This window comes from Cnephaeus nilssonii (genome assembly GCF_951640355.1).
Source record: "Cnephaeus nilssonii genome assembly, chromosome: 2".
Lineage (NCBI taxonomy): Eukaryota > Metazoa > Chordata > Mammalia > Chiroptera > Vespertilionidae > Cnephaeus > Cnephaeus nilssonii.
Window position 1 is genome coordinate 90,835,511 of NC_137073.1, and position 26,616 is coordinate 90,862,126.

The 26,616-nt window shown below is 42.3% G+C and overlaps 1 protein-coding gene and 1 pseudogene across 2 annotated transcripts; both read right to left on the bottom strand.

Annotated features, from left to right (window-relative positions):
* Positions 1–492: 492 nt before the first annotated feature.
* LOC307115018 (large ribosomal subunit protein eL29-like) lies at positions 493–945 on the bottom strand (annotated as a pseudogene). Its single transcript has one exon. The product of its transcript is annotated as a large ribosomal subunit protein eL29-like (transcript).
* Positions 946–19,357: 18,412 nt separating this feature from the next.
* Positions 19,358–19,742, bottom strand: LOC307093660 (Golgi phosphoprotein 3-like). The gene has a single exon (XM_079761920.1). The coding sequence runs from the start codon at positions 19,734–19,736 to the stop codon at positions 19,434–19,436; it is 303 nt and encodes a 100-aa protein (XP_079618046.1). The 5' UTR covers positions 19,737–19,742; the 3' UTR covers positions 19,358–19,433.
* Between the last annotated feature and the right edge of the window lie 6,874 nt (positions 19,743–26,616).

A 26,616-nucleotide genomic window follows, 5' to 3' on the forward strand; every position in this document is an offset into this window, starting at 1 on the left:
GCAGTGGCTTGACAGCGGAGAAACCCAGCAGACACCATCTTAACAAAGCGAGCAGAATTAGCATCACCAGTAATAGGACATGTCAACATCGTATGCATCCAGGTAGGATGCACAGAAGGGTACATCACTTCTGAGATCTTACCCAAAATCTAAACCTCAATCTAATCATGAGAAAATATCAGGAACACCTCGACTTGAGAGACAGGATACAAATAACTGTCCAGCACCTTTTCATGGAAGGCAAGGAGAGACTGAGGAACCCTCACAGACTGGGAGAGATTGAGGAGTTGTAACAACCAAATGTCGTACGCAGAGGATCCTGGATTGGATCCTGAAGCAGAAAAAGGATATTAGTGGAAAAAACTGGTGCAAATTCCTTTTCCCCTGCCTCAGGTTTATTTGAACAAATAGCAGAGGAGGACACCTCCATGCCCACAGCGGCCCAGCGGTCCTTCCGTCCTTCCATCGGCAGAGGCTTGTACTGTGGAGTTTTCATGGGGGGGCCTGAGCACCTTTGGGGGCCTGAGCTAGAGCCAGAGCCTGAGCAGGAGCTGTAGCCATAGCCTGGGGCTTGGTTTGAGTGTTGGCCTTGGACTTCGGCCAGCAGAGCCTGAAACCCTTGGCTATGCTGCATGAGCATGTTTCTCAAGCTTGAAGTGAGCAATGTAGGCAAGTTGGCTGTTGCCCTTTGGGATCTTGGGCTTGACCTTTTGGGGCTTTACAAGGGCCTTGATAGCCTCAACGCGTGAGCTGATGGCCCAGGCATTGTTGGCCTGCACCTTCTCCAAGCTCTTCTTATTGTGCTTCTTGGCAAAGTGCATATTCCTCAGGAACTCGGGGTCCATCACCTTAAGAGATTCATATTTTTGTGATTGGTTTCTGAATGCCGTTTCTATGCCATTTTCAGGACTGGTTGTGCGTGGTGTGGTTCTTGGCCTTGGCCATATCTGCACCGAAGCCCATGACTCCCAAAAACTGGTGCAATTTGATTAGGTTTATAGTTAAAAAATCATGTGCCAATGTCGATTTCCTGGTTTTGACCATGTTAGCAACTGACACAACCACCCTAGTTGTGTCAGTTGCTAACATTAGGGAAATCTGGGTAAAGGTTATGCAGGAACTCTGTACTAGTTTGGCAATTTTCCTGTAAATCTAAAACTATTTCCAATTAAAAAAATAAAAGAACACAGTGCAAGGAAAATAAAAAAGCAAGCTGCTTACAAAGTATCTTTGCAATTCAAAAGATGCAGGAGTCTATGAAGTTGATGAAAATATGGAAGTATTGCTAAAAATACATGAAAAACCACGAACAAACTAGGTAAAACAGCATTTGGAGAAGAAAAATCAAGGATGGTAACAGGATGTGGGTTTAAAAAAAAACACAATGATTTAAATGTCAAGGAATTTTGAGAGATCTTCGGGAAAATGAATGAAGCTTTCTAATATGGTTGCCAAAAAATTCTGCTATAAAATCATCCATTGAGTGAAGGGTGTTGTATCATGACACAAATCATTTTAGTTTAAAAATTATGCCAAAACCTCCATGTGATATTTACTTGTGTTCATTCTAAGAACGAACATATAGTTGCAATTTTAATTTATGTTCTGTTGGAGAAGATATCATTTTATTTTCATAGCTTCATTTAAAAAATATTTTTTTTATTGATTTCAGAGAGGAAGAGAGAAGAGGGAGATAGAAACATCAATGATGAGAGAGTCATTGATGGGCTGCCTCCTGCACACCTCCTGCACACCCTGGACACCCCGGGTTGTGGGATCGAGCCCACAACCCGGCAATGTGCCCTGTTCAGGAATCAAACCATGAACTCTTGGTTCATAGGTCAATGCTCAACCACTGAGCCATACCAGCTGAACTGCAGCTTTATTTTTTTAAAATACTACCTAATAATAGACAAATATGCAAATTGACCGTACTTTCGCTATGCCCGCAATTGGCCAGGAGGCGCGGGGGCGCGGGACTCAGGGTGGGCGGGGTGGCTGATTGGGCCTGCGGGACACTGAGCTCGCATGGCCAGCGGCGGCTCGAGCTCAGCGTCTGCGCCATGGCTGTGCTGCGGCACAGAAGGGGCCTCTGGGGCAGTGAGCTCACGTCCCACAGTGGACCATCAAAAGCGGGGGAGCTGGGTGCCTGTCTGCTCAGGCACCAGGCCTTTCAGAAGCCTCCGCCGCGCTGGAGGCTTCTGAAAGAACTGGTGCACCAGCGATCAAAAGCAAAAGCGTGGGAGCTGGGTGACTGTCCACTGGTGCACCATGCCTTTCAGAAGCCTCTGCCCCGCCGGAGGCTTCTGAAAGGCCTGGTGCACCAGCGGACAGGCACCCAGCACCCCCCCCCCCCCCCCCAAACGTGCATGATTCAATCATGCACTGGGCCTCTAGTTTTAAATAAAAACCTCACTTAAAATTTTAATCATCTTCAAAGGCTTGACCTTGATTTATTCCAGCCTGGATTATCCTTGAACTATGTGCATTTCCCATCAGTTAGTGAGAGATCCAGGACTGAAACCCAATGACCTGACCCTTCAGCCCAGGTTCCATGCTCCACGCTCCTGTCTCATGCAGTGAACACAGACACTTTCCACCCTGCACTGTGCTCATGTCCCAAAGGCGGGCCACCTCTTTGTTCCCATTATCTGATCAAAGTCACGCAAAACAAGTTTCATGTCCTTGGTGAGGAAAGATCGCCCTAGAATGTTTTCTTTTTTATTACAGTCCAGGAATTTGTTGAGGATGGGCAACTCGATGAATCAACGGGAGACAAGGAAGAGAACGGATATGAATGAGGCCGTTTGTCTCTAAGACCATGAAACCTGCAGATGGCATTCACTTTGAAATAAACTCACTGAATCCTAATTCAGAAACAAAACCGAGAGCCAATGAAATCATTCAAAATGTTTATAATGTCAAAATAACCTGTGCTCTTTAGAAATGAGACTTGACAAGGCTGGGAGACTGAAGAAGGGAGACACATCTCATCAGAAAGGATCTTCCTACATTTGAAACTCAGTAGCAAATGATATGAACAGAAGACTAATAAGTTACAGTGAGGGGTGAGAGGACGGGTGCAAAACAGGTGGAAGAACCTTGGAGAAGCCAGGCGCGAGAACATTCTCAAATGGTCCCCAGCTATCCAGGAGCAAACATTGCTTTCCAGCGATACACACACTCACACTCACAATGGAAACTTAGGTGATCTCAATGGGTCGTTATGAAAGTGCAATCCGTTATCAGTCTGTCCCTAGCCTTGAGGTGGGGAGCTTTGCCTTGGAGAGAAGCTCTCAGTCATAGGGATGAAGCCAGGCATGACTATTTTCTGTGTGCACGCAGGCTGGCATATGGGTCTATTTAGATGCATCTTTATCCTGAAAAGAACCTCAAAACAATTGGAAAGTGGCCAATCTCCTCGTCACCTATTTGTGCTGACACTTGGAAAGATTCCATACTGGGGCCGAGCCGATGTCAGGAACCTGTGGTCTGGTCTGTTCTTTTTCCTGAAAGTTGCCAGAAGATTGGGACCCTTTCCATTGGCCCCGAGTGGGCTGAAATCCCGGTAGGGCCGCTCTCATCCCAACCACAGCGCTACTGCCACAATCACCAAGGAAAAGAAGGGACGGTGAGAATGAGGAGGGTGACCGTGGGCCCTTTCTCGTTCCATGCTTGTAGCTCTTTGTTACTTCTCCACAGACCTTCTAGAGACTTCCTTTTGCTGAGTGTCCCGGCTGTGATTCCTCAGTTGGTAGTTTAGTGGACACTACCATGCATCACTTGCTATGCTCCCGTTCAGGGAGAGTTCTCAGCTGGCAGCCCTTTTTGGGAATTGCCTTCGCTAAAAAGAGCTGCACACCCCCTTCTTGAGTCAGAATCAAGATCCAGGCCACTCGCCCCAATTCAGGACAACTCTGAAGTGTTACCCCAGCTTCTGAGTGCTGAGGGGGTGGCTGAGGCTTCCAAAAAACTGTGTCACAGGCCACCTCCTCCCGCTGCCCCACTCGGCTTCCTTCCCCAGTTGTTGATCCCAGCGGCACCCCTGATCAACTCACCACACTCAGATCTCCATCTGGGAGGCAGCTTCCCGGAGCACCCAGCTCACAGCACACCCTCTCCTGCATCTTACTGTCCCCCATTGCCTGGCAAGGTGGCCTCTTTGTCAGCCGATCCTCGGCCCCTCTTGGTATTTCTTCTCTACTTTGGCTTCTCAGCCTCCCTGACCCTGGGTCCTTGGTCACTTTGGCCTCTGATTCCCAGGGAAAAGTCCCCGTCCTTTTACGCATGAATATTTACCTCATTCTGCCAAAGGGAATACAAAATCAGCCTGCTGTCACCACACACACCCATCCCACCTCCACCTGCAGCTTCCCAGGAGACTGGCAGCATGAGGTGGGGGCTCGGAAGGAGAAATGCCATTGGGAGCCTCTACCTTCCAGTGGCTCAACCACCCCAGAGAGCCCAGCTGCGGTATCCTGACTTCAGTCACTCCTGGGCCTAAGGTTACACTCAGCCTTAGTTGCTTCCATGGTATATCTTTGGCCGAGATGCTTTGCTACCCACCCAGGCAGCGGTGTCAGGTGAGCACAGCAGTGAAGAGCCACGCATCCTCTCTTCTTTTTTTTTTGGTTAACCCTTACCTCCGCTGATTTTTAGAGAGTGGAAGGGATGGGGAGACAGAGAGAGAGAGAATCATCAATATGAGAGAGACACATTGATTGGTTGCCTCCTGCAAGTGCCCCAACAAGGGCTGGGGATTGAGCCTGCAACTGAAGTACATACCCTTGACTGGGGTATCGAACCCAGGACCCTTCTGTTCTTGCCTGTGTGAAACAGTTGCCTGGAGAGGCGGCAGAGTAGAATTGAAGGGTAACTGTGCTGCCTTCGTGAGGATCAAGTCTAAGGGGTTAGAAGAGAGCAAGCAGGGCCAGAGAGAGGTGTGCATTCAGAGTGACAGCGTGGACAGGAGGAGAAATGATCTCAAAAACCAGAAGAAACCAGGTTGACACTGAGCAGAGAGGGGGGGGGGGGCAGGCACTGAGCAGAGAGAGGAGGGGAGGGCAGGCACTGAGCAGAGAGGGGAGGGGAGGGCAGGCACTGAGCAGAGAGGGGAGGGGAGGGCAGGCACTGAGCAGAGAGGGGAGGGGAGGGCAGGCACTGAGCAGAGAGGGGAGGGGAGGGCAGGCACTGAGCAGAGAGGTGGGGAAGAAGATGCTGTAGGTAGATGACCCAGGGGGTCAGGGGCTCAAAAGGGGGAGTAAGAGAAGATGTGGGCTAGGTACCGTGGTTCAGTAAACCAAAGGCACAAACCCTGAACACAAAACAGGGCTTCTTTTTTTTTCAGAGCCTCTGAGGAATTCTGCTAGGTGTGGGCAACACCTCAAAGCTACTCTGAAAACAAAGAGCTGCACAGACTCTTCCAAATTCAAAACAAGGCGCTTGTTATAAACAGCCTCCGCCAAGGTGCCAGCGTCTCATGGCACCGGATTATAAGAGGTATCAATGGTTTTGCCCCAAGGAGTCCAGCCCTGACCCTCTCCATTCTCACTGCTGGAAATTGAGGGCCATCCCCACACTCCTCATGGGGACTGGGGCCCCTGTGTATTTTCCTGTGAGATCTACAAAGCCCAGCCCAGCCCCTCTGGCAGCCCTTGCCTGCGCCTGGCACAGTGCGCTCTGCCCCATGCGTCTCCCCACACAACCCCACCAAGACCAGGGTGCACACACCATTCAGCTGCAGTTTGTTCTTGATTCTCTCAAGAAATAACTCTTGGCTCTTGGCTCCTGAGCGTTGGGAGAGCTTCCTAGAGAAAGAGAGATGCGGGATGTCGCCCAGGCTCCCAGGCTTCTGGCGCGATTATAAATATAGGAAGCAACAGCTGCTGGGGCCGCAGTCACAGTGGCTGTGACCCGGGAACACTCGCGGAAGACACGTCGCACTCTGCCCGAGTCGAGTCGGAAGGCCTGGCTGCTATGATGCACTTGGTGTCCTGTTTTGTCTCGGTGGCTATGTGCTTTGTAGCATTCAAATGACACTCATGTTCAGGAGGTATCTCCACGGTGGATCATACAGGCACCAAGGGCTGTGGCTGAGGCTCATGCATTTCTATTAATTAAACATTGAGGCTCCCTAAAGAAAAACCACTGACCCAGAAATTAAGATGAGCACAGTGGGAAATTTGTTTAAAAAGCACATCTTGCCCTGACTGGTCTGGCTCAGTGGATAGAGCGTCGGCCTGTGGACTGAAGGGTCCCAGGTTCGATTCCGGTCAAGGGCATGTACCTTGGTTGCGGGCACATCCCCAGTAGGGGGCGTGCAGGAGGCAGTTGATGGATGTTTCTCTCTCATCAATGTTTCTGATTCTCTACCCTTCTCCCTTCCTCTCTGTAAAAAATCAATTAAATAATAAAAAAAAAGCACATCTTTTCCAAATCTGCTTGTCCATTTTCTAACAGTCCTTCCATGTGTCTTTCATGCCCATCCTATCTACACAGGAGTTCTGTTGCCCGGATTTTTTTTTTTTTTTTTAAAGCAGGAAAAGAGTAACCTATGAGGGAAGACGAAAGTCAATAACTGTATGCCAGTAGTAATTGCTAGGAATGTCACAATTTGAAGACACAAGTATAATGCCTCAATAACTGAAATAACTTAAAGAGCATTTTCTACGCTGCATAAATGTGGGGAGGGTGCCACCCCGAAGCTGGAGAAAGACCCTCAAACACTCTCAGTGACTTGGAATTGGCCTCCGCACACAGGGGGAAGCTGGGTGAATGACACAGGCATGTTTCATCAAGTCTGCCTGGCGGTTAGTGATCTAGGACGAAGTGCCATGCAAGGTAAAAGGAGAAGTCGGGGTGATGGAGGAGGGAGAGTTCTCCCGGTGCTCTGAGCTCTTCCATGAAGGAGATGCTTCTTGCTGAGATAGGTTGGCAGAAGCAGATGTTGCTGACGCTCCCACGGCCCCCCACGCAACTCTCCCATAAAATCAAGCCACTTCCTGGCAAGGCCCCACGCTCTCATCTCATATTTACAACAAGACCCTTGGGACTGACTAGACAAAGCCAAATTTCGGAATGAATGAAAACGTACTCAATGAATGTCCTTCATTTTCCACATGGCTGGCAGGACTTGGGCAGTGGTGAAACAAGTCAACATTACTCGCCCCTGGCTAAACAGGAAAACGAGCCTTCCAGGCCCTCTGTACAGGAAGTGAAGCCTCGTGGGTTGACAAAAAGTAGGTCTACCCATGAGTGTTACCATCTGAAGACTGTAATTCTTGCCTCCACCAGTGGGTGAGCTGAGTAGCTGGGCCAGCGCTCTATTATGCCCTGGCAACACTCAGGATCTTCATTCAAACATCTGCAGGGTGCCTTGTATGTGCAGGCACTGAACTAGTAACCGGAGAGTTTACCAAGAGGCCCCAAGTCCTGTTTCTGCACCAGGGTAGGTAACAGGCTCATATGCTTAGGTGGGATTTTCCCTTACGATGGCCCAGCTGGTTGCCATGGTGGCCACAGGCCCAGTATAGAGCCAGCCATGTTGCCCAATGGGCCTGAGGTCGGGCCTCTCCAGCCTCAACGTCTTTGGTCACTACTGTAGAGCAGTATAGAACTACTGAGAGCGGAGAGACCCGGGGTATCCTCAGCTCCACATGGGCAGAATCCCTCAACCTGCCTGAGTCATAGTTTCTTCATCTATAAAAAGCAGGTAAAAAATACCCTGGGTCCCACACTGGGATAGGGTGTGGAAAAATGTTTTTTATAACTGTCAGCACTGTGTGACTACACAGTTTTACACAGATCTGGACTCATCACTTGAATAGATCCTGTCATTTAATACATTCTGGTCTCTGCACAAGCACTTGCCATAACATTTCCCACAAAGATAAATACTAAGGGCAGAAAGTGAGAGAGACTCATTACCAGAGCTTGAATATCTATCTCTTTGTCTCTCTCTTAACCTAAAAGGGGCCCATGCTTGCGTCCCCAGATAGTGAGATGAGTGTGGATCCCCTGGCACAATTCTGTCTGACACAGCAGAGACCTGACCTTATGGAGTGAATTAGTGTAGCTTCTTACATTTTTTTCATCAGCCACAAATATGTCTGCCCCTGGCACAAAGATATAAAATTACATGCTTTCAGCTCTTCTGGTGTTTTTATTTTGTTTTGTTTTACTGCTTATACTTAGGTGTAACTTAGCATTGTCACATTGTGTGACCTATTTTCTATCTCTATGGGGTAGGTTGAAGGGGGGCACAGCTCAAAAGAAAGGTATTTGCATTGCTTAATAACATGTCTGGCAATGAACTAATATGAGGTCTGACACACAAGCATGCCTTTAGATGCCATGAATAATTTCTTAACAATCAGGTCATAATTTATAAATCCACATGAATATTTTCCTTCCAGAAATACCCAAGGGGAAAATTTTTAATATTGTTTTTCAAATGTTCTGAAGAATACTCATCCAAGTGGGCTATTTTAAGTTTGTCACTTTGAAAGTACAAATTTGAGTGTGTCTAGAAAAATCAATGGCCTTGTTTTATTCTCTTACATCATGCACTTACCTTTCTTTTGTTAATATAGCAGGGTTTATATTCAAATTATTCAACAATTGGTACCGTGAGTATACCCACTAGGCAGAAGAGAGTGGCTTATTTGTGATGTCAGAGCAGTGATATGGACAAAATTATCCACATGCCTTGAGTGATTTGGGACATTAAAACCCTATGATTACAGATGGAGGACACGTTCTACCTTCGTGAACTCTTGATCTTACCATAGACTATGTGGTAAACTCGGATGAACTGGGGGAAGGACAAGATCATTCAGGCAACAAAAAGAACTCTTGCCCCTCCATCCAGAGAAAACACAACTGGAGGGCTTAGGATCTCTTCCCAATATTAAAGATTCGTTTAAGCTTATTGCTCCACCCATAAAGACATTTTGCAATAACAGCAACGGCAATGCTTTTCATAATGGCGATACAAAGGTGACTCTTAGACACCTCTAACTAACGTAAGTGAAGTCACTAAGCCATTTAGCCAAAACCCAAGGTTTTGCTTCTATTCCTCTAAGTAATTACTTTTGGGTGAACTTCATTTAATGGCTCTACTTGCATTTTGTGCTGTTCCAGATCACCGCTCTTCACAATTAACCAGTTGGCTCCACACTTGCCTTTTTGAAAGAAAGTCTACTGCTCTATTCCTGACCTTGAGCCCAGGCTCTCCTTTGCCTAGTGACATGCCACGCGGCCCAATAGCACCCTCTTTTGCTCGGCCAAAAGAACAGACTCACCTCTTCGGTGTGTCACATTTCAGACATTTCTGAGTTGTAAGAATCTATTTCCCATCCACTATTTTGTTCTTTTTTTGGCTTCATTTCAGGTTCTTCCTTCAGCTGGGTTCAGTCTGGGAGTAAGAAGTTTAGAGGCTATTTCAACACAGGAGGGTGACTAAGATTAAAACAATAATATTACAGCCTTAGGTCTAACAACAGCCAAAAATGCTCTCCATCCCTGTTGCTTTTTATCTTTGTTGTAAAGTCAACATCAAATAAAAAAGGACTTATCCATAATCTCTAAACAATAGTCTTTTATATGAATGTATGTCATTCCCTCAATTTTGTATCTCTATCATTGCATTTATTACATCATATTATTTGTTCAACTTCTAGAATATGAGTTCCTCAAGGGTAAGGTCTGTGTTTCATTGATATTTATGCCTAACACAGGGCCTGGTATATCATACAAATTATAAATATATGTGCTTGTGTATGTGCACACATGTGTGTAAGAAAGCAAGAGACTCAAGTCACTGTGATACTCAGTTGCAATGGTTACATGTCTCTTATGGTTCTAAGAAGTCATTACCAAGGGGCTTTGTCCTGAGATCTGTTAGTGTCCTTTCAGGATTAGAAACCCTGGTTATCTCATAGCATGAGCTACCTCCTTTATGCAAATGTCAGCCAGACCTATGCATTCCAGAAGCAGCCCTAGCCTTTATTATTATCCGAAGAGCCACATGGAGACTATAAAATACCCAATTAGATTTATACTACAGAAAAAAAAGTTACCTTGTTGGACCACTTTAAAATCCAATCCATGTGTCCCAGAGGGATTCATTAACGGTTCATGACTACAGAAGAGATTTCTGGGCGCCAAGCCACGCCTTCTGCAGAGTCACTTTACTCTCATCTTGGACCAGCAATTATTAATCACTGAGCTTGGTCTTACCTTACTCAGGATCTCCATAAAGCTGCCTTATAGTAAACAATCCTTAATATTACCTACAATGCTTTCTCCTAATTTATTTCATGATCCTTGTACCTAAATGTCTGTGTTTTTTTAAAAAATTTATTTAGAATGTTTTGATTCTCTAGAGTTCAGATTTTTGTGCAAATTTTAAAATTTGCACTCAACTCCAAGGCCTGAAGCCCATAACCTTAGGGTTCTTTCCATCTTGTCTCTCTGGATTTTTATCCCACTACCTGCTGTTTGAATAAGAGTAAGAAGCGTGTGTTGACTGGGGTTGAGTGGCTGTGTAGACTGCTGTTCTAGTTAGATAATGTCACACTGTTGGGCAGAGTGTTATGTCTACACTTAGTCAAGGTCAGATCAAAACTCGTCTGTACTTTTCAGCAAAGAGAAAACTTCTCTGCTGTGAGCCATCACTGCTTTTCTCTTCTTTTAACCATTAAGATACATTTCAAATACCAAAGAACATGTTCCAAACTAACGATAATTACTGCATTAAGAGGAATTCCATATAATTAAAAGGGAAAAGTAGACTGCAAACTAAAGATTATATATATATATATATATATATATATATATATATATATATACCTCTCTCTCTCTCTCTCTCTCTCTCTCTCTCTCTCTCTATATATATATATATATATATATATATATATATATATATGTATCTGGGAGGATAACTCTTGAAAGCTGCCTGAGCCAATTTTTTTAACTCCACTCAATTTCATGAATAATTTAAAAACAAAACAGAGGGCTTGACATATAGAAAAAAGCGGGTAAATATTTGTCCAATGGTTGCATGAATACTTTTACACTCTAAGATCTTCATAGCTACTAATTAATTGCATTAGGTGAACATCTCTCTTTGTAAGTGTATAGACCCACATAGCCAATTTGGAAATGTTTTATTCTATACTAATAATTAGCACTTCCTTGAAATATCAATCCCACATGAATGGCTTGAAAGATTTATAAAGTTCTCTTGACCCATGTGACTTTATAGGGTCCACCTGGATAATTTAGGCTGCCATCCCCAGGCGGGGCTGACCAGTAGAACTCTCAATGATGGAAATGCTCTACATCGGCACCGTCCAATGCAGGAGCCACAAGCCACATGTGGCGAGGCTACTGTTCTGGAAGGCACGGCTCCATAAAAAGATCATAAAAAACAAAATCTGTAACACGGGAGAACATGTTTAAAGGCATTCCTAAAAGCCTCGCAAAGGTTTGCTCCCCCCCTGGGGACAGTTTATTCATTTCTCTTCTGCCTTCCTTTATTGTGATCATTTTTGAATTTTGTAGTTTCAAGGATGGTAAACGCTACTCCATCTGCCAATTCTTTGCTCTCATGGTTCTTAAACTTGGCTGTGCATCAGCATCACCCCCTGAGATGAGATTCAGCAAGTTTGGGAGGAGACTGGGCATCTGTGTTTTTTAAGCTCCATGGATGATTCTGATCTGCAGCCAGGCTTGGGAACGACTACTTTACACCAGAGATCCCAAACCGGCAGCCCCTGGGCCAAGTACACCCTCAAAACATATGGTCACTCCACATTGTGTTTTAAAATGTTTTGAATTAGTTGCCAACTTCTGCAAATTATAATTTTTTTATCTAAAAAAAGTGGAATAGAGTAAAGGCTGCCCCCTTTGGATAGAAAGCATAACTTCTGTGGTTCAACACTACTTACCCACCAGGACAGCTCCCAATAGGCATTGAGTTTGAGACCCCTTCTGTACTCCATATCTATGGAATAATTCCCCAACAGGCAGCAATTCCTTCGCATCAATGCTCCTGCTGGCTGGAGCACCAAATACTTTAGCCATGGGCTGCCTGTAATCATCTTGGCAGACTCAAGAATATTCTCCTACCATCATGTAAAACCCCCGAATAAATATGGTGGGAGATTCAGTAAGACAATGGGTCTCAAACTAGGACCGAGGGCAATCCTGTTCAGGGACACATCATTAAATTCGGGGAAAAGGTTGTCTTATTTTTTATATTTTATACCCCAAACTCTCTCACCTGACGCACCATAAGGCCAGCCAACAAGACTGCCAGGGAGGGTATTTCTGATATGAATTTTCATCTCTATTTTGAAAAAAAAAAACTTTTTATAACTCTCTTATTCTTTACCCAGCTTTCCTTCCAATACTAGTATATTTGTATTCAGCCATGGTTCTCAACAAAGAAAACAGTTGATCAGCCCTGACCAAATAGCTCAGTTGGTTAGAGCGTTGTCCTGATATGCCAAGATGGCAGGTTCAATTCCTGGTCAGGGCACATACAAGATTCAACCAATGAATGCACAAGTAAGTGGAACAACAAATCAATGTTTCTCTCACCTTCCTCTGTAAAAATCAATAAATAAAAAAAATTAAAACAAAACAAAGTAGTTGAACATACTTGTTTGCCTTTTCTCTTTTGAGAATCCTCTATAATGAATGAAAGTGTATAAACCCAAATGATGAGATGAAACGGAGGAGGGCCATCAGTTAGTTGATGAAAACCAGATAGAGGAGTGCTAATTGATTTAGAAAGGCAGAAGAAGGCATAACTTTGGAGTATTTGTGGAAATAATAGATCTTCCCAGAAAAAACATATGTATGCCAAACATATTGCCATCAGTTTTAGGGATTTCACAGGCCTCTGAATCCCACCCACTGATTCCCAGTAGAAGAAAGCATCAACGTGAAATAAGACATACTACTTGATAAATACTTATACTGGATACAATGCACCAAAATGTCACTTGCATGGGACAAATACTATGATTCAAGTCAAATACTATCATTAGGCTTTATTATATCACAAGGCACACCTTTAGGCTTTAAGTAAAATGCAAGGACACATAGTCTCGCTCCCAGGCTCATGTTAAACTAAGTGTCATCTAGAACTTAGTAGATTCCTCAGCACACGATAAGTCTGTGGCATTTGTGTTTTTAAACAAATCCTCAGAGACATCCATGAAGAGCTGAGACACTTTCTGAAATTGCACCCATGCACACATTGCAAACAGTCCCTGATGCTTAGCCTGGTCAGTCCCACTAATTCAGGGCTATTTTGCTCCTGTACTTTTCCCCTGAGTGGCAGTTGGTGCTGTCATGGAGATGATGAATTAGGATTCACCCTAAGGCATGAAACATGCAACATGAAACAATCTTCCTTTCTAACCGGAAATGCCTGCATCTATTTCTACATCTGACAGGTATCAGAGGTAAAGTGAAGAAGTTCGTTGTTGTTTTTTCATAAGATGACTTGCAGTTTTCTGTTTCAGCCACTTTCAAATCATTGAGAATGTTTAGACTTTTCAGACATCTTGATTTCCCTCCAAGTAATGCAACAGGTATTCCTTGGAATCTCCTTGTGCTCATCATTCTCCTTTTGCTGCCTGTGGCTGCACTCTCCACCTGCGCTGGGCCCTGGCAGGCTGGCCTCTGTGCACTGCCCCTCCCAGGCTCCCCTGACAACTGGCTCCCAGTAGCCAAGGAGATGGGAAGGTGGGAGAAGAAAGGAATATATTGGGTTATTTTTTCCTCTCTTCCTTCCTGTTTTGCTAAGTCTCAGTAAGTTGTTGCATTCTTCCACAACCAGAGGTTCTGCTGATGGCCCTTCAATTCTCTTGGGCTTTAGGAATTGTATTTCTCCTCGTGACCCTCTTGTCCTTGGTGTGGTAATGGCTGCCTGCTATTGCTTGCCTGGGTATGTCTTGCTAGCCTTTGTTCATTCCCTTATCTATAGCTCTGAAGGAATTTCTTAATTAAAGTCCTATCTCTGGAACAAGTTGAAGTGAAGTCAGCTTCCTGCTGAGACCATGGCTGACATACTTCATCTGTCTTCTTCTCAAACAGGTGAGACTGATGAGGCAGAAAGGAGAGAGGAGAAAAATGCTTGAAGAAGAGAAAGAAACAGTATGGTTTTTAAAGACGAGACTTAACCGGATAGTAGAGAGACTAATACCCATCAGAAGTGCTCTTTTCTTTGAAATAGATCCCCTAGTACAGTGGTCGGCAAACTTATTAGTCAACAGAGCCAAATATCAACAGTACAATGATTGAAATTTGAGAGCCGAAAACCGACTTCTGCGCATGGGCCACGAAGTTTCAATCACACTGTATGTGCATGCCCGCACGTGGTATTTTGTGGAAGAGCCACACTCAAGGGGCCAAAGAGCCACATGTGGCTCGCGAGCCGCAGTTTGCCGACCACTGCCCTAGTAGGATGTCACTAACCTACTTTTCAACTTTGCTTTTAACAAAAACCAGTCTTGATGAACATTTCACTAATTTCCATCTTTTGTTTATTCATTTCAAAGCAAAAATAGAACTTATATTTATTATGCATAGTGTATGTGCTCTTAACTCCTAATTCTTAAGGTTTTATTAATCCCATTTTAGAAGAGAAAACTGAGGTTCTGAGAGATCAAATAATTTGCTCCAACTCATATACCTAGCAGCTAACAAAGCCAGAATTAATAACCTAGCATATATGATTTCATATCGATATTGCTTTCTTACATTATTGCAAAGTATTTCTCTTTGATTTGACTATAATCTTTTGACCCTCTGCAAAAAGAGCATATTGTGCCTACATATTTTTCATTAAAAACAGTTGATATACACTTGTTGATTTTTTTTTTTGTATATCTATTGAGACTTCTCTATGGTCATAGTTAATGAATGAAAAATATGTAAGCCCAAACGATGCCATCAGTTGATGAAAACTAGATAGATGAGTGTTCATTGATTTAGGAAGTCAGAGAAGGGCACAGCTGAAAGGGATCCCAGAGAAAAATTTGGTCAGGAAGCAAGGAAGATAATTGACTGACAGAACCCTAGAGAACTTTGGAACCAAAGATTGACCACACACTGGGGAGCACGAATGAGAAATCGGGCTGAAACAGAGCTGATGGAAAACCAGATATCTGTGATCCTTAACAATGTTTATATTTTTAAATGAGGTGCTGAAAAGATGATTGGGAAGTCTGGGTCTGTTATCAGGGTTTATAGTTTTGTCTACTTTGTGTAGGATGATCAAGAAGGAAGATTGATATTTTTCCTCCTGTCTCCAGCCCAACTCACATTCTCTTTGAGAATACCTATACCACGTAGGCAAGAAATTAGAGGTTTCTCCCTGGAGAAAAGGAATGGCCTGTACAACAGAGCTCCACATTCTGTAACATGAATTTAATATTAAGTCCATAGTCTCGCTCCCAGGCTCATGTTAAACCAAGTGTCATCTGGAACTTAGTAGATTCATGTAACTCAAAACTGGAAACAACCCAAATGGTCCCACAACAAGATAATTGTTAGGTAAATTTCAGTATGTTCAGGAGATGGATACTACTCAGAAACAAAGGAGAGAGAAAAGAAAAGGAAAGAGACGAACTACTGATTCCTTAACCCAATTCAAAAAATCAAAAGGTTGGTTGTCTCAGAGGTAGTAGAAATACTTGGAAGAACCTAAGCAAAGTTTCTAGGGTTAGGAGAATGCTCTGTAGCTTGAGAGGGGTATGTGGCATATGCATATCAAGACTCACTAAAGTAGGCCTGGCCAGGTAGCTCAGCTGGTTAGAGCATCCTCCCGATACGTGAAGATTGAGGGCTCAATCTCAGGTCAGAGCACATGCATGAAGCAACCAATGAATGCATCAATAACGGGAACAACAAATTGATGTTTCTCTATCTAAAGTCAATAAATAAAAATTTTAAAAGACTCAAAGTAAACACTGATGATCTGTGCTTTTCACGGTATATAAGGGTATGTATAAGGTATACCTCAATGTTAAAAGGCTAAAAAAAAAAAGGATGAAATTCCATTCTCAATCATGATAAGCTCTCAGCAATTTAAAGATAGAAGCTAACTTCCTTAATCTGATGAATCAAATATCTCTCTCATAGGTGGGTGGGTGAGAAGAGATCAACTAAAGAACTTGTATGCATATATATGCATATCCCATGGACACAGACAATAGTGTGGTGAAGGACTGGGGCGGGGGTCAGGGTAGGCTAGAAGGGGTCAGTGGGGAAAAAAGAGGGACATATGTAATACTTTCAACAATAAAGATTTTTTAAAAGCCTATAGAAAACATCACAACTTCAATGACAAAATTTAGAAACATTTTTATCCAAGGCAGCTAAAATACAGGGACATCTGCTAATATTTTGTATTGGTCAATATTATATTCACTATTGTGATAAGACAAAGGGATGGAGAAACAGCATAACTTTTCACTATATACCTTTTATTATTTCATGAAAAATGTGAATGTAATACCTATCCCCAAATTAAATAAAAATAACATAAAAAATAAATGTTGCTGAGTTAGCACAGGAAAAGAAATTGAACTATAATAATCTGAAATGAACATAATCCTTTTTTGATAATATTATATATTAAAAACAAACAAACCCAAGAACACCTACAGACACGTTATTCGATCTCTTCCGTTTATAAGGACACCAGTTCTATCAGATTAGGGCCCCACTCTTAGGACCTCATTTAACTTTAATTATCTCCCTAAGACCCTACCTCCAAATACAAACACATTGAGGGTTAGGGCTTCAAAATATGCATTTTGAGAGGACACAATTCAGATTTACGAATCATTAATGTCTCAACTACCTTTTATGTAACACCATCCCAAAACTTATTCTCTTAATGCAACAATAATTCAATATGTCTCATGATTTTATGGGTTGGCCAGGTGGCTCTTCTGCTTTATGTAGTGTTGGCAAAAGTTTTGCCAATTTTTTTCCACTAGCACAAAACACGACTTACCATCCTTCCAGACTTCAATAGTAGTTCCCTCAGGGCTTTTGCAGCTTCCGCTAAACAGTCTCCTTGCTGCCCTTCCAGCCTCTATCCACTAGCCAGTCTCAAGGCCATGCCACGTGTATTAGGTTTTTATTATGGAGCACCTCATTTTAAGGTACCATTTTCTCTTTCAACTAGTCTTTATTGGAATAAAACACCCCAAAGTTTAGTGGCTTCAATCAACAAGAATTCATCATTTCACGTAATTCTGGGTTGGCTGAGCAGTTCTCTGCTGCTTTCACCTAGGCTCATACACGCAGGTGCATCCAGCTGGCAGGTCAGCTGTCTGGGGCCCAGCGCGGCTGGGACAGCTGGGTTTCTCTTTCCATATGCTCTTTTATCCTGGGCTTCCTTATGCTGTGGTGGTCTCGAGGCAGCATTCCAAGAGAATGAAGGCAGAAACTATATCACATTAAGTGTCCCAAACTCTGGAACTTACAAGACACCACTTGGCTGCATTCTACTGGATAAAGCAAAGAGCAAAGCCGGCCCAGATGCAAGAGGTCAGAACGCAGACTCAGCCCCTTGACAGAGGAGCTGCAAAGATTCTGTGGCCGTATTTAATTTACCGCAGAGAATATGCCATGCTCCTTGATGGAAAGACCCCATACCATAAAGATGCCAGTTCCTCCAAATAAGTCCTCACAGTCAATGCCATACCAATCTACATCCCAGCAGGGTATTTCAGGAGACGTGATAAGGTGTTCCTAAATTTCCCATGGAGGAGCACGGGACTCAGAATCACCAACACGATTTTGAGGAAGGACTGGTCCTCACAGTTATCAGGATTTATTAGGAAACCATGGTAACAGCAATTCGAGGAACAGTTCATGTGAGGTCCACACTCTATACGGCAGAAATGGGATGTATCACAAACCCAAGCAGCTTTATGGAGCAATTTACCTTTATGGTTTAATAGTTAAAATATACAAATATAAGTTTTATTGAGCTACAATTGACATACACAATATGTATTATATATCTCAATATATATACATTTTTTATATTGGAAAATGTTTACACTGTAGCCTTAGCTAACACCTCTATCCTGTCACATAATTACCATTTCTTTTTTGTGGTGAGAACAATTAAGATCTACTCTCTTAGTAACTCTCAAGTATATAGTACAGTGTTGTTAACTGTAATCGCCGCACTGTACACTAGATCCCAGAACTTACTCATCTTATACCTGGAAGTTTGTGCTCTTTGACCAACATCTCCCCATTTACCCCACCCTCCAGTCCCTGGCAATTACTACTCTAGTCTCTGTTTCCATGAGTTTGGCTCTTTTAGTGCATCACGTAGAATTTGTCTTTCTCTGCCTGACTTATGTCACTTAGCATAATGCCAGGAAAAGAAATGTTAATGTATGCATCTCTATTGAGCTCTAGCATCAAGTACCCTAATAGATACAGCCTTTTACTTTTGGTGAGTTAAAAACTTTGTGTGTCAACAATAAAGAATTATTAAAAACAAACAAAACAACAACAAAAAACACGTTGTATGTATGATTTCTGCCTTAATTTTTTAAGAATATAGAAAAATGTTCTTTTCCTTTTTTATTGAATTTATTGGGGTATATTGGTTAATAAAATTATATAATTTTCAGGTGTGCAATTCTATAATACATCATCTGTATATTGTATTGTGTTTACCACCACAAATCAAATGTCCTTCTATCACCATTTATCCCCCCTTTACCCTCTTCTTCTTCTTTTTTAAAAAAATATATTTTATTGATTTCAGAGAGGAAGGAAGAGAAAAAGAGAGATAGAAATGGCAATGATGAGAGAGAACCATTGATTGGCTGCCTCCTGCTTGCCTCCACTGGGGATCAAGCCTGCAACCCAGGCATGTGTCCTGACCGGAAATTGAGCTGGGTTCATAGGTTGATCCTCAACCACTGAGCCACACTGGTCAGGCCCCCCCTTTACCCTCTTCTACCTCCAAGAATTTGTACTTGATGACAATTTTAAACTGAGTAGGTACTAATGATGTGTATTTGGAACTGAAGGTTGTTTGAAAGTCAGCATTATAGAATTCCAAAACCTTTTAGAGTGATAATGGCAAATGTCTTAAACTCAAGAAGAAATGAAATGCTAACAGGCAGTGAAACTATTTGTCTAAATCTAGAAAGAAACGTCTTACCAGCAGATTCCTGCAGATACACACACACACACACACACACACACACACACACACACACACACACACGTAAAAGGAAAAACCACCTATTACGTTGCAGAACAAAAGCCAGTTATAGTGTGGGAAAGTATAAATTGCAGAAAACCAGAAGTCAGTAGAAGAAAAACTACTGGTTTACTTGAGAGGGAGGAGAAGGCTTCCCCCAGGGTAGTTACTTGGTGAAGGCCGCCACCACCGCCCACAGAACCTCGTTGGCGTTGGCCTTCACACATTCCACCTCAGGATCCAAGTCGAGGAGCTGCCGCACTCTCTTGGTGGCTAAATCATACTGCTCATCCAGCAGGGGAGCAAAGGCATTCTCCAGAACATCCGAGGCGTGGGCGAGGTAAATGAGGGCCAGCAGGCGCTTGTCCATGCGGTGAGGGTCATTCACCCATTTGTCAAGAACAGCTTCCTGTACCTTCTTGATGAGGCGCTGCTTAATGTTGTTGTTGGTGAGGGGATGTGTGGTCATGTCAAAAAGTAGGACGTTCTGTTTCTCTGTTGTCAATATGTCCTTTTCTACCAGGTTTTTAATCATTCTTGTATGTTTCATAAACGGTATTGTGATTCTCGGGGACTCCATGTCTCACCTAAACAAAAGCTTTGAAAAGTTCGAGAAGAATTTCAGCTGTTATTTTCTTTGTATTCAAAATATGAAGAGCACAAAATGTGTTCATTGTAGCTGGTGTGTCTCTAGCGAAGTGGAAAACAAGAAGTGCTCTACGGCGGCCCGTGTTCCCACTGGACTGTGAGCCTCTAGTGCAGTGGTTCTCAACCTTCCTAATGCCGCGACCCTTTAATACAATTCCTTATGTTGTGGTGACCCCAACCATAAAATTATTTTCGTTGCTACTTCATAACTGTAATTTTGCTACTGTTATGAATCGTAATGTAAATATCTGTGTTTTCTGATGGTCTTAGGCGACCCTGCTAGCGGTTCTCAACCTGAGGGTCGGGACCCACAGGTTGAGAACCGCTGCTGTAGAGCCTAAGTCCATCAGAAAACACAGATATTTATTAAAGAACCGCTGCTGTAGAGCCTAAGACCATCGGAAAACACAGATATTTATTAAAGGGTTGCAGCATTAGGAGGGTTGAGAACCACAGCTCTAGTGGGACAGGAGTTCTTTTTTATTATTCTCTGTAGTTCTGGCACCAGGTAGTATCCTGAAACATAGTACTTGCTCAGTACATATTTGGAAAAGAGAATGAATACTCTAGTACACGAATTGGAACAGATTGCTGATAGTTTTAGTATAAGGTAGAAATGAGCCAAGTTGTAAAATGATCATTTCTGGCACATTTCTATTGACATAAAGGTGTCGATAAAAAGCCAAAGGATAAATGAGCAGAGTTTATTTATTTTTATTGTTTAATGAATGTTTTTAAAGAATAATTTTAGATTTACAGAAGAGTTGCAAAGAGAGTAGAGTTCACAGTGAACTATACTGATACATTACCACTAACGGAAGTCCATACACTATTCAGGTTTCCTTAGTTTTTTTGCCTGATGTTCTTTTTCTGTTCTCGGGTCTCACCCACATCATGGTGTTATCTTTATTCATCATGTCTCTTCAGGTCCCTCCTGGCTGTGATGGTTCTCCAGACCTTCCTCTTTTCTGATGACTTAGACAGTTTTGAAAAGTGCCAGTCATAGTCAGCTGGGATTTGTCTTATGTTTTTCTCATGATTAGGCTGAGGTTATAGATGTTTGGGAGCAGACCACAAAGGGTCTATACATGACTCATCACTGCTGATGTTGACCTTACCCACCTGCCTGAGGTGTGTCACTGCAAAGCTCTTCCTCCCCACACCTTCCATTCTGTACTCTGGGGAGGAAGGCACACGTTTAAAGGGCGGTGAGTTACGATGCAATTCTTTGAGAGTGAGGTATTCACATAACTTATTTGGAACTGAAAGCTTCCTTTCTCATTAAGAATGAAATTGAGATTCTCATTAAAGATGGCTGGTTGAATAAATACTCTGTTCCTGATGAAAATGCTGTGAAAATGAGAGTAAAAGGATTTGTGCTGTGAAAATGAGAGTAAAAGGATAATGAGACCAGGAAAGAAAAGAATGGCAGTAAAATGTTGGATGCTGCGAAGTAGTTGGAATAGTGGTAGGTAGATTAGTGGGTCCAAGAAAGCTAATCCCAAAGAGGCAGTGGGAAGAGCAGAGCGGTAACCTACTTTACACCGCAGAACTCCAAAGGCTTAGAAATTGGCACCAGGGAGCCGTGGGGATGGGGGAGGAGGAGCAGGGAATGGTAGGGCTAAAAATAGATTGTGTGAAAGTCTATTTGCAAAGATCTCCAGATCCCTTCCTGTGCTCTGTGCAGCCACCCCAGGAGAAGAGAATGAGACAGAGGGTCTCTCATCTCAGGGATACAAGCACAGCTGATGGAGGCCAGATCTCCCCCTGGAAATGGGGATAAAGTAAAAGTTAATGTCCTAAAAGTTGTGACATCTTAGCCTTCTCCTTCCTCTCCAGTCCGGGGACACTGGAAGCTAGGATTATCCCCCCCAGAGAAAACAGTGAAGAGTCTTCTATGGAAAATTCCACCAGTCCAAGAGACAAGGATGCAGAACACCGATGTGAGGATTTCCCCAGGTAATGGCAACCGAGCCCCCACTTCACCACCTCCCACCACACACACATACAGCTTCCAAATAACTTGTTTGGCTTTGCTTTCTAAACATGAGGGGACTGCCAGAGTGCCATACATTTGGGAAAAACCTTCTAATGTGAAACACAGAGTTCAAAATAAAATATTAAAATAAAAATATGTTCCCTAGCCGGTTTTGCTTAGTGGATAGAGTGTCAGTTTGGGGACTGAAGGGTCCCGGCTTAGATTCCGGTCAAGGGCACATGCCTGGGTTGCGGGCTCGATCCCCAATAGGGGGCATGCAGGAGGCAGCCGATCAATGATTCTCATCATTGATGTTTCTATCTCTCTCTCTTCCTCTCTGAAATCAATAAAAATATATCTTAAAAAATAAAAATATGTTTATAATTTCTCTGAAGTGTAAACAGCCCAATGTCTAGTCAACTGGTGAATGACGAAGCAAAATCACCACAATGAAATCCGCTTCAATAATAAAAAGAAATGAACTCCTGACTTGTGCAATAGGATGACCTTCAAAAACATCACGGGAAATGAAAGAAAGCAGACACAGAAGAACAAGTATTGTATGAACCTATTTATATGAAATGTCTAGGCAGGCAAATGTGTAGAGATAAAAAGCAGATCAGCCCAGCCGGCATGGCTCACTGGTTGTGTCAACCAGAATGGGAATAGGGTTGGGAGAGGGGATGACCTACAAATTTGCCCAAAAGATTTGGGGTGATGAAAATATTCTAAAACTGAATTGCAGGGATGGTGAAATGACTCAATAAATATACTAAGCATCAGTGAATTAGACACTAAAATGTGTGAATTGTATGGCATATAAAATATGCTCCCAATAAGCCTTTCTTTCTTTCTTTCTTTCTTTCTTTCTTTCTTTCTTTCTTTCTTTCTTTCTTTCTTTCTTTCTTTTTTTTAAAAAGAAACTCAAACTATGAAGGGAGAAGAAAAATAGAAAGAGTCATTACTCTTTTCAGATAATTAAGAGAGGATATTGTATTCATAAAACAGAAACAAAATGGTAGATCTAAAAAGAATATTCAGAGAATAACAACAAAAACACTAGGAAAATACATTTGGATGGCAGAAATAAAAAAATGCAGTAGAAAAGCTAGAGAATCCAAACTGTAGTGCAAAATAGCAAATAATTGGGCAAAAAGAGAAAATTTAAGAAATTAGTTGACCAATGCAGGAGGCTTACTGGCTAAATAATTTGAGCTCCAGAGGAAGCAGAAAAGAATGGTAAAGAAAAGTATTAATAAAATAACATAAAAGAATTTTCCTGAGCTGAAGAACACGAACATCTTCTTAAAAAGGCCTTTTGGGTATTCAGCCCAAAGAATAAAATACAAACAAACAAACAAAACCCCCAACAGATAATAAAATAATAATAACAACAAAGGCTAATTTTCTTGAAATTTCAAACACTGGGGATAAAAAGAAGACTCTAAAAGCTTTTGGTGGGGGTGAAGAGAAGGGTGGGGAGAGGTAATGAATAGAAGATTGTGAATAATAATGGCATCAAATTTCTCGAATGGGAGGTAGCCGATAATGGAGCTAGACCTTCAAATTTCTAAGGGAAAATTATGTTTAGCCCTGGCCGGTTTGGCTCAGTGGATAGAGCGTCAGCCTGCAGACTGAAGGGTCCCAGGTTCGATTCCGGTCAAGGGCATGTACCTTGGTTACAGTCACAACCTCAGTAGGAGGTGTGCAGGAGGCAGCTGATTGATGTTTCTCTCTCATCAATGTTTCTAGCTCTCTATCCCTCTCCTTTTCTCTCTGTAAAAAATCAATAAAATATATATTTTTTTAAAAATTATGTTTTAACCAAGAATTCTAAATGTGCTTCCCAATCGCCTTTCTTAGGAAGCTACTTGAGGATGTGCACGCACTCGCATGCACACACACACACTCACACAAAAGGGCTCAACTTCAAAGGAGGATGGTGAGATACTGGGATACATGGGACTGAGCAAACAGTGTCCAATGGAGGCAAAGAGCATCCCAGAGCGATGGCAAATTCCAGGCCCACTGAGCCACCCAGATTGCAGTAGGAAGCAGTAGATAATTCTCCAATTATCTAACATGTTTTGTCTAAAATTTAACTTTATAGAGCTGCTGAGGATGTGGGAATATTTAGTCAGATGTTCAGAGAAAATTAAGAAAACGTTTTAAAATGAGACAATGATCATCTCTAGAAAAAAACAAGTTATGTAAGAGAGGACATATAATCATGCTATTTGGCTCAAAAGTAAATGACATACTATATCCATACACTGTCAAATTATAAAAACACTGAATATAGATTTGACAGATATTTGAGATATAATTTTGTGAAGATGGTGGGAGGGAGAAAGGACATATACATGAGCTAAAAATCCTTATTATTTATAATTGGAAATCAACACATAAGTCTATTCAGATGAGTCAAGGATAGCAGTATATACATACATGTGTATATCTATATAATCTATACTAATAAAAGGCTTGTGGCCCTCACGCCATAACACAGAACGACCAAAGACTGGTCACCAGGAGGCTGCATATGCGGTGAGGCATGCTCGGGTGGGCGGGGACTTGACTCTGGGTTCCGCCTCCCGCCTGGCTGGGCAGGACTCAGTCTGGGTCCCACCGGCGCTGCGGGTCTGGGTCTCACGCAATATCGCGTGCTGGGCCTCTAGTTTAGAAATAAAAAAGTATAATCTGAGAAAATAGCTAACAAAATTGAAGTTGGTTGCCTGGTGGATAATGGGGGTAGGAAGATGAACAGAAGGGGCTGCTGTTTTGTAAAATTACTTTTAGCAATATTTGATGATTTATGCTATTCAATGATAGCACATTGATATAAATAAAAGTTGGCTAAAATAATAATTGTAGTCAGTATATTGAATGCAGAAATATATAGTTGAAATGATATGGTAAGAACTAAGAAACTTTATAGTATTAATACTTAATTTAATATATATACCATTTCATTTAATCATATGAATTAACACCAGAAGAAGACCTGAGTTGGAAAAGCCTTTTTGCTCTTTATGACTTGCTTTGCATAATTGGAGTTTTAAAGTTGTGAGAAATTAATTCATGAGAAGTTGAGGATTTGATTTCTGCTTTCTGAGGTTTATTAATAGTTAAAGCCCAAGTCCATATTTGAAGCCTAAAGAGCTTTATCAAATTAAAAAGTGACAAATCATTCCTCTTTGAAGAACATTACAATTTACATTCAAATTCCTTCCTTATTTTTTAAAAAGAAAACAGACAGCATTGATTTTAGGCCTCATTATATTTACTCTCCTAAGAGTTTATAAAAGGAAATTATACCCAGATGACAAATGTAATCCTGATTACTTCTTGCTTCTGGATTAAACATATGTGCACACAGCCATACGTACACATTAAGAAACCAGCAACAGTTATATTATCCACCTGCCGTCCGAGCCCAACAATGGGATGCTTCCTGCCTCCAGCAGCACTTGCGCTGTTCCCAGTATTGGCCAGTTGTTGAGATACAAGAAAAAAATCCCACAAAAATAAGCTCTACAATCTTGTTCTACAGAAAAATTATACAAGCAAGTATAAAACAATGTGAAAAGGGAGAGAACACAGTACAAGAGTAGAGAAGAATCAGAATTTGCAGGATGTCTGCGGACGGAGTATACTGGAAGAACTCTCCAAGAGGGACGCTTCCTCACTTGGACTTGGAGAGTCGGACAAGCCAAGGAAGTGGGCCTAATGCTCCAGGGCAGAGGGAGCAGCAGGTGCCCAGCACCCAAGACCATGGGCAGGTACAGTGAGATACGCAGGTTACCTAAAACCCTGCCTCCCAAGGCGGTTCTGCCTTAGAACTGGACTCACCTGGTGGAGGGCAGGGAGGGCCGTATAGAACAAGGAATGGCTGTTTCGTTTCTAGCACAAAGAGGAATGCATTGTAAGCACATTCAAGTAAATGAGTGCTCTATGAATAGTGCTAAATTTAAAACTCTTGGACAAGGATTTTCTTCAAGTTCCAGGTTATTCAGGTTAATGTTAGAAAAGACGACAATTTATATATGCAAGTTGAACATGAGATGTTGGATCACTGAACAGTTATTGATTAGGTGCCTGCTATGGGCAGCTGTCAGTGTTGTAGGCACTGGGAACAAAGACATTTCTATGCTTGTGACATGTATTCTAGTGGATTAAAAAAAAATCATTGCCAGAAATCAAATAAAAAATTCATCAGGGCCGGCCAGTGTGGCTCAGTGATTGTTGTCTTATGATCCAGGAGGTCACGGTTCAATTCCTGGTCAGGGCACATGCCCAGGTTGCAGGCTTTGTCAGCTCATCAATGATTCTCTCTCATCGTTGATGTTTCTCTCTCTCTCTCCCCCTCTCCCTTCCTCTCTGAAATTAATAAAGATATATTTAAAGAATTCATCAGGACCAACTTAAGGAATTTACCAACAATAATGGTGAAAACTTAGATGCATATGTGATGAGACGACTTAAAAAATTATATCATTGCCTTCAGTATCATAAAATTGAAGGGGCTTTTATTTTTTATTTTTTTTTGTCTGTGTGTGATAAATCTGATAGTCTAATGCCACCTTGTGCCCAAAATACTTAATTACGTGCTTTAACATTAAAGATTCTGTATGAGTTTTCTACTGAGGCTGCAACAAATTACTACAAATCCAGTGGCTCACAAACAACACAGATTTATTATTTTATAATCCTGGAGGTTCTA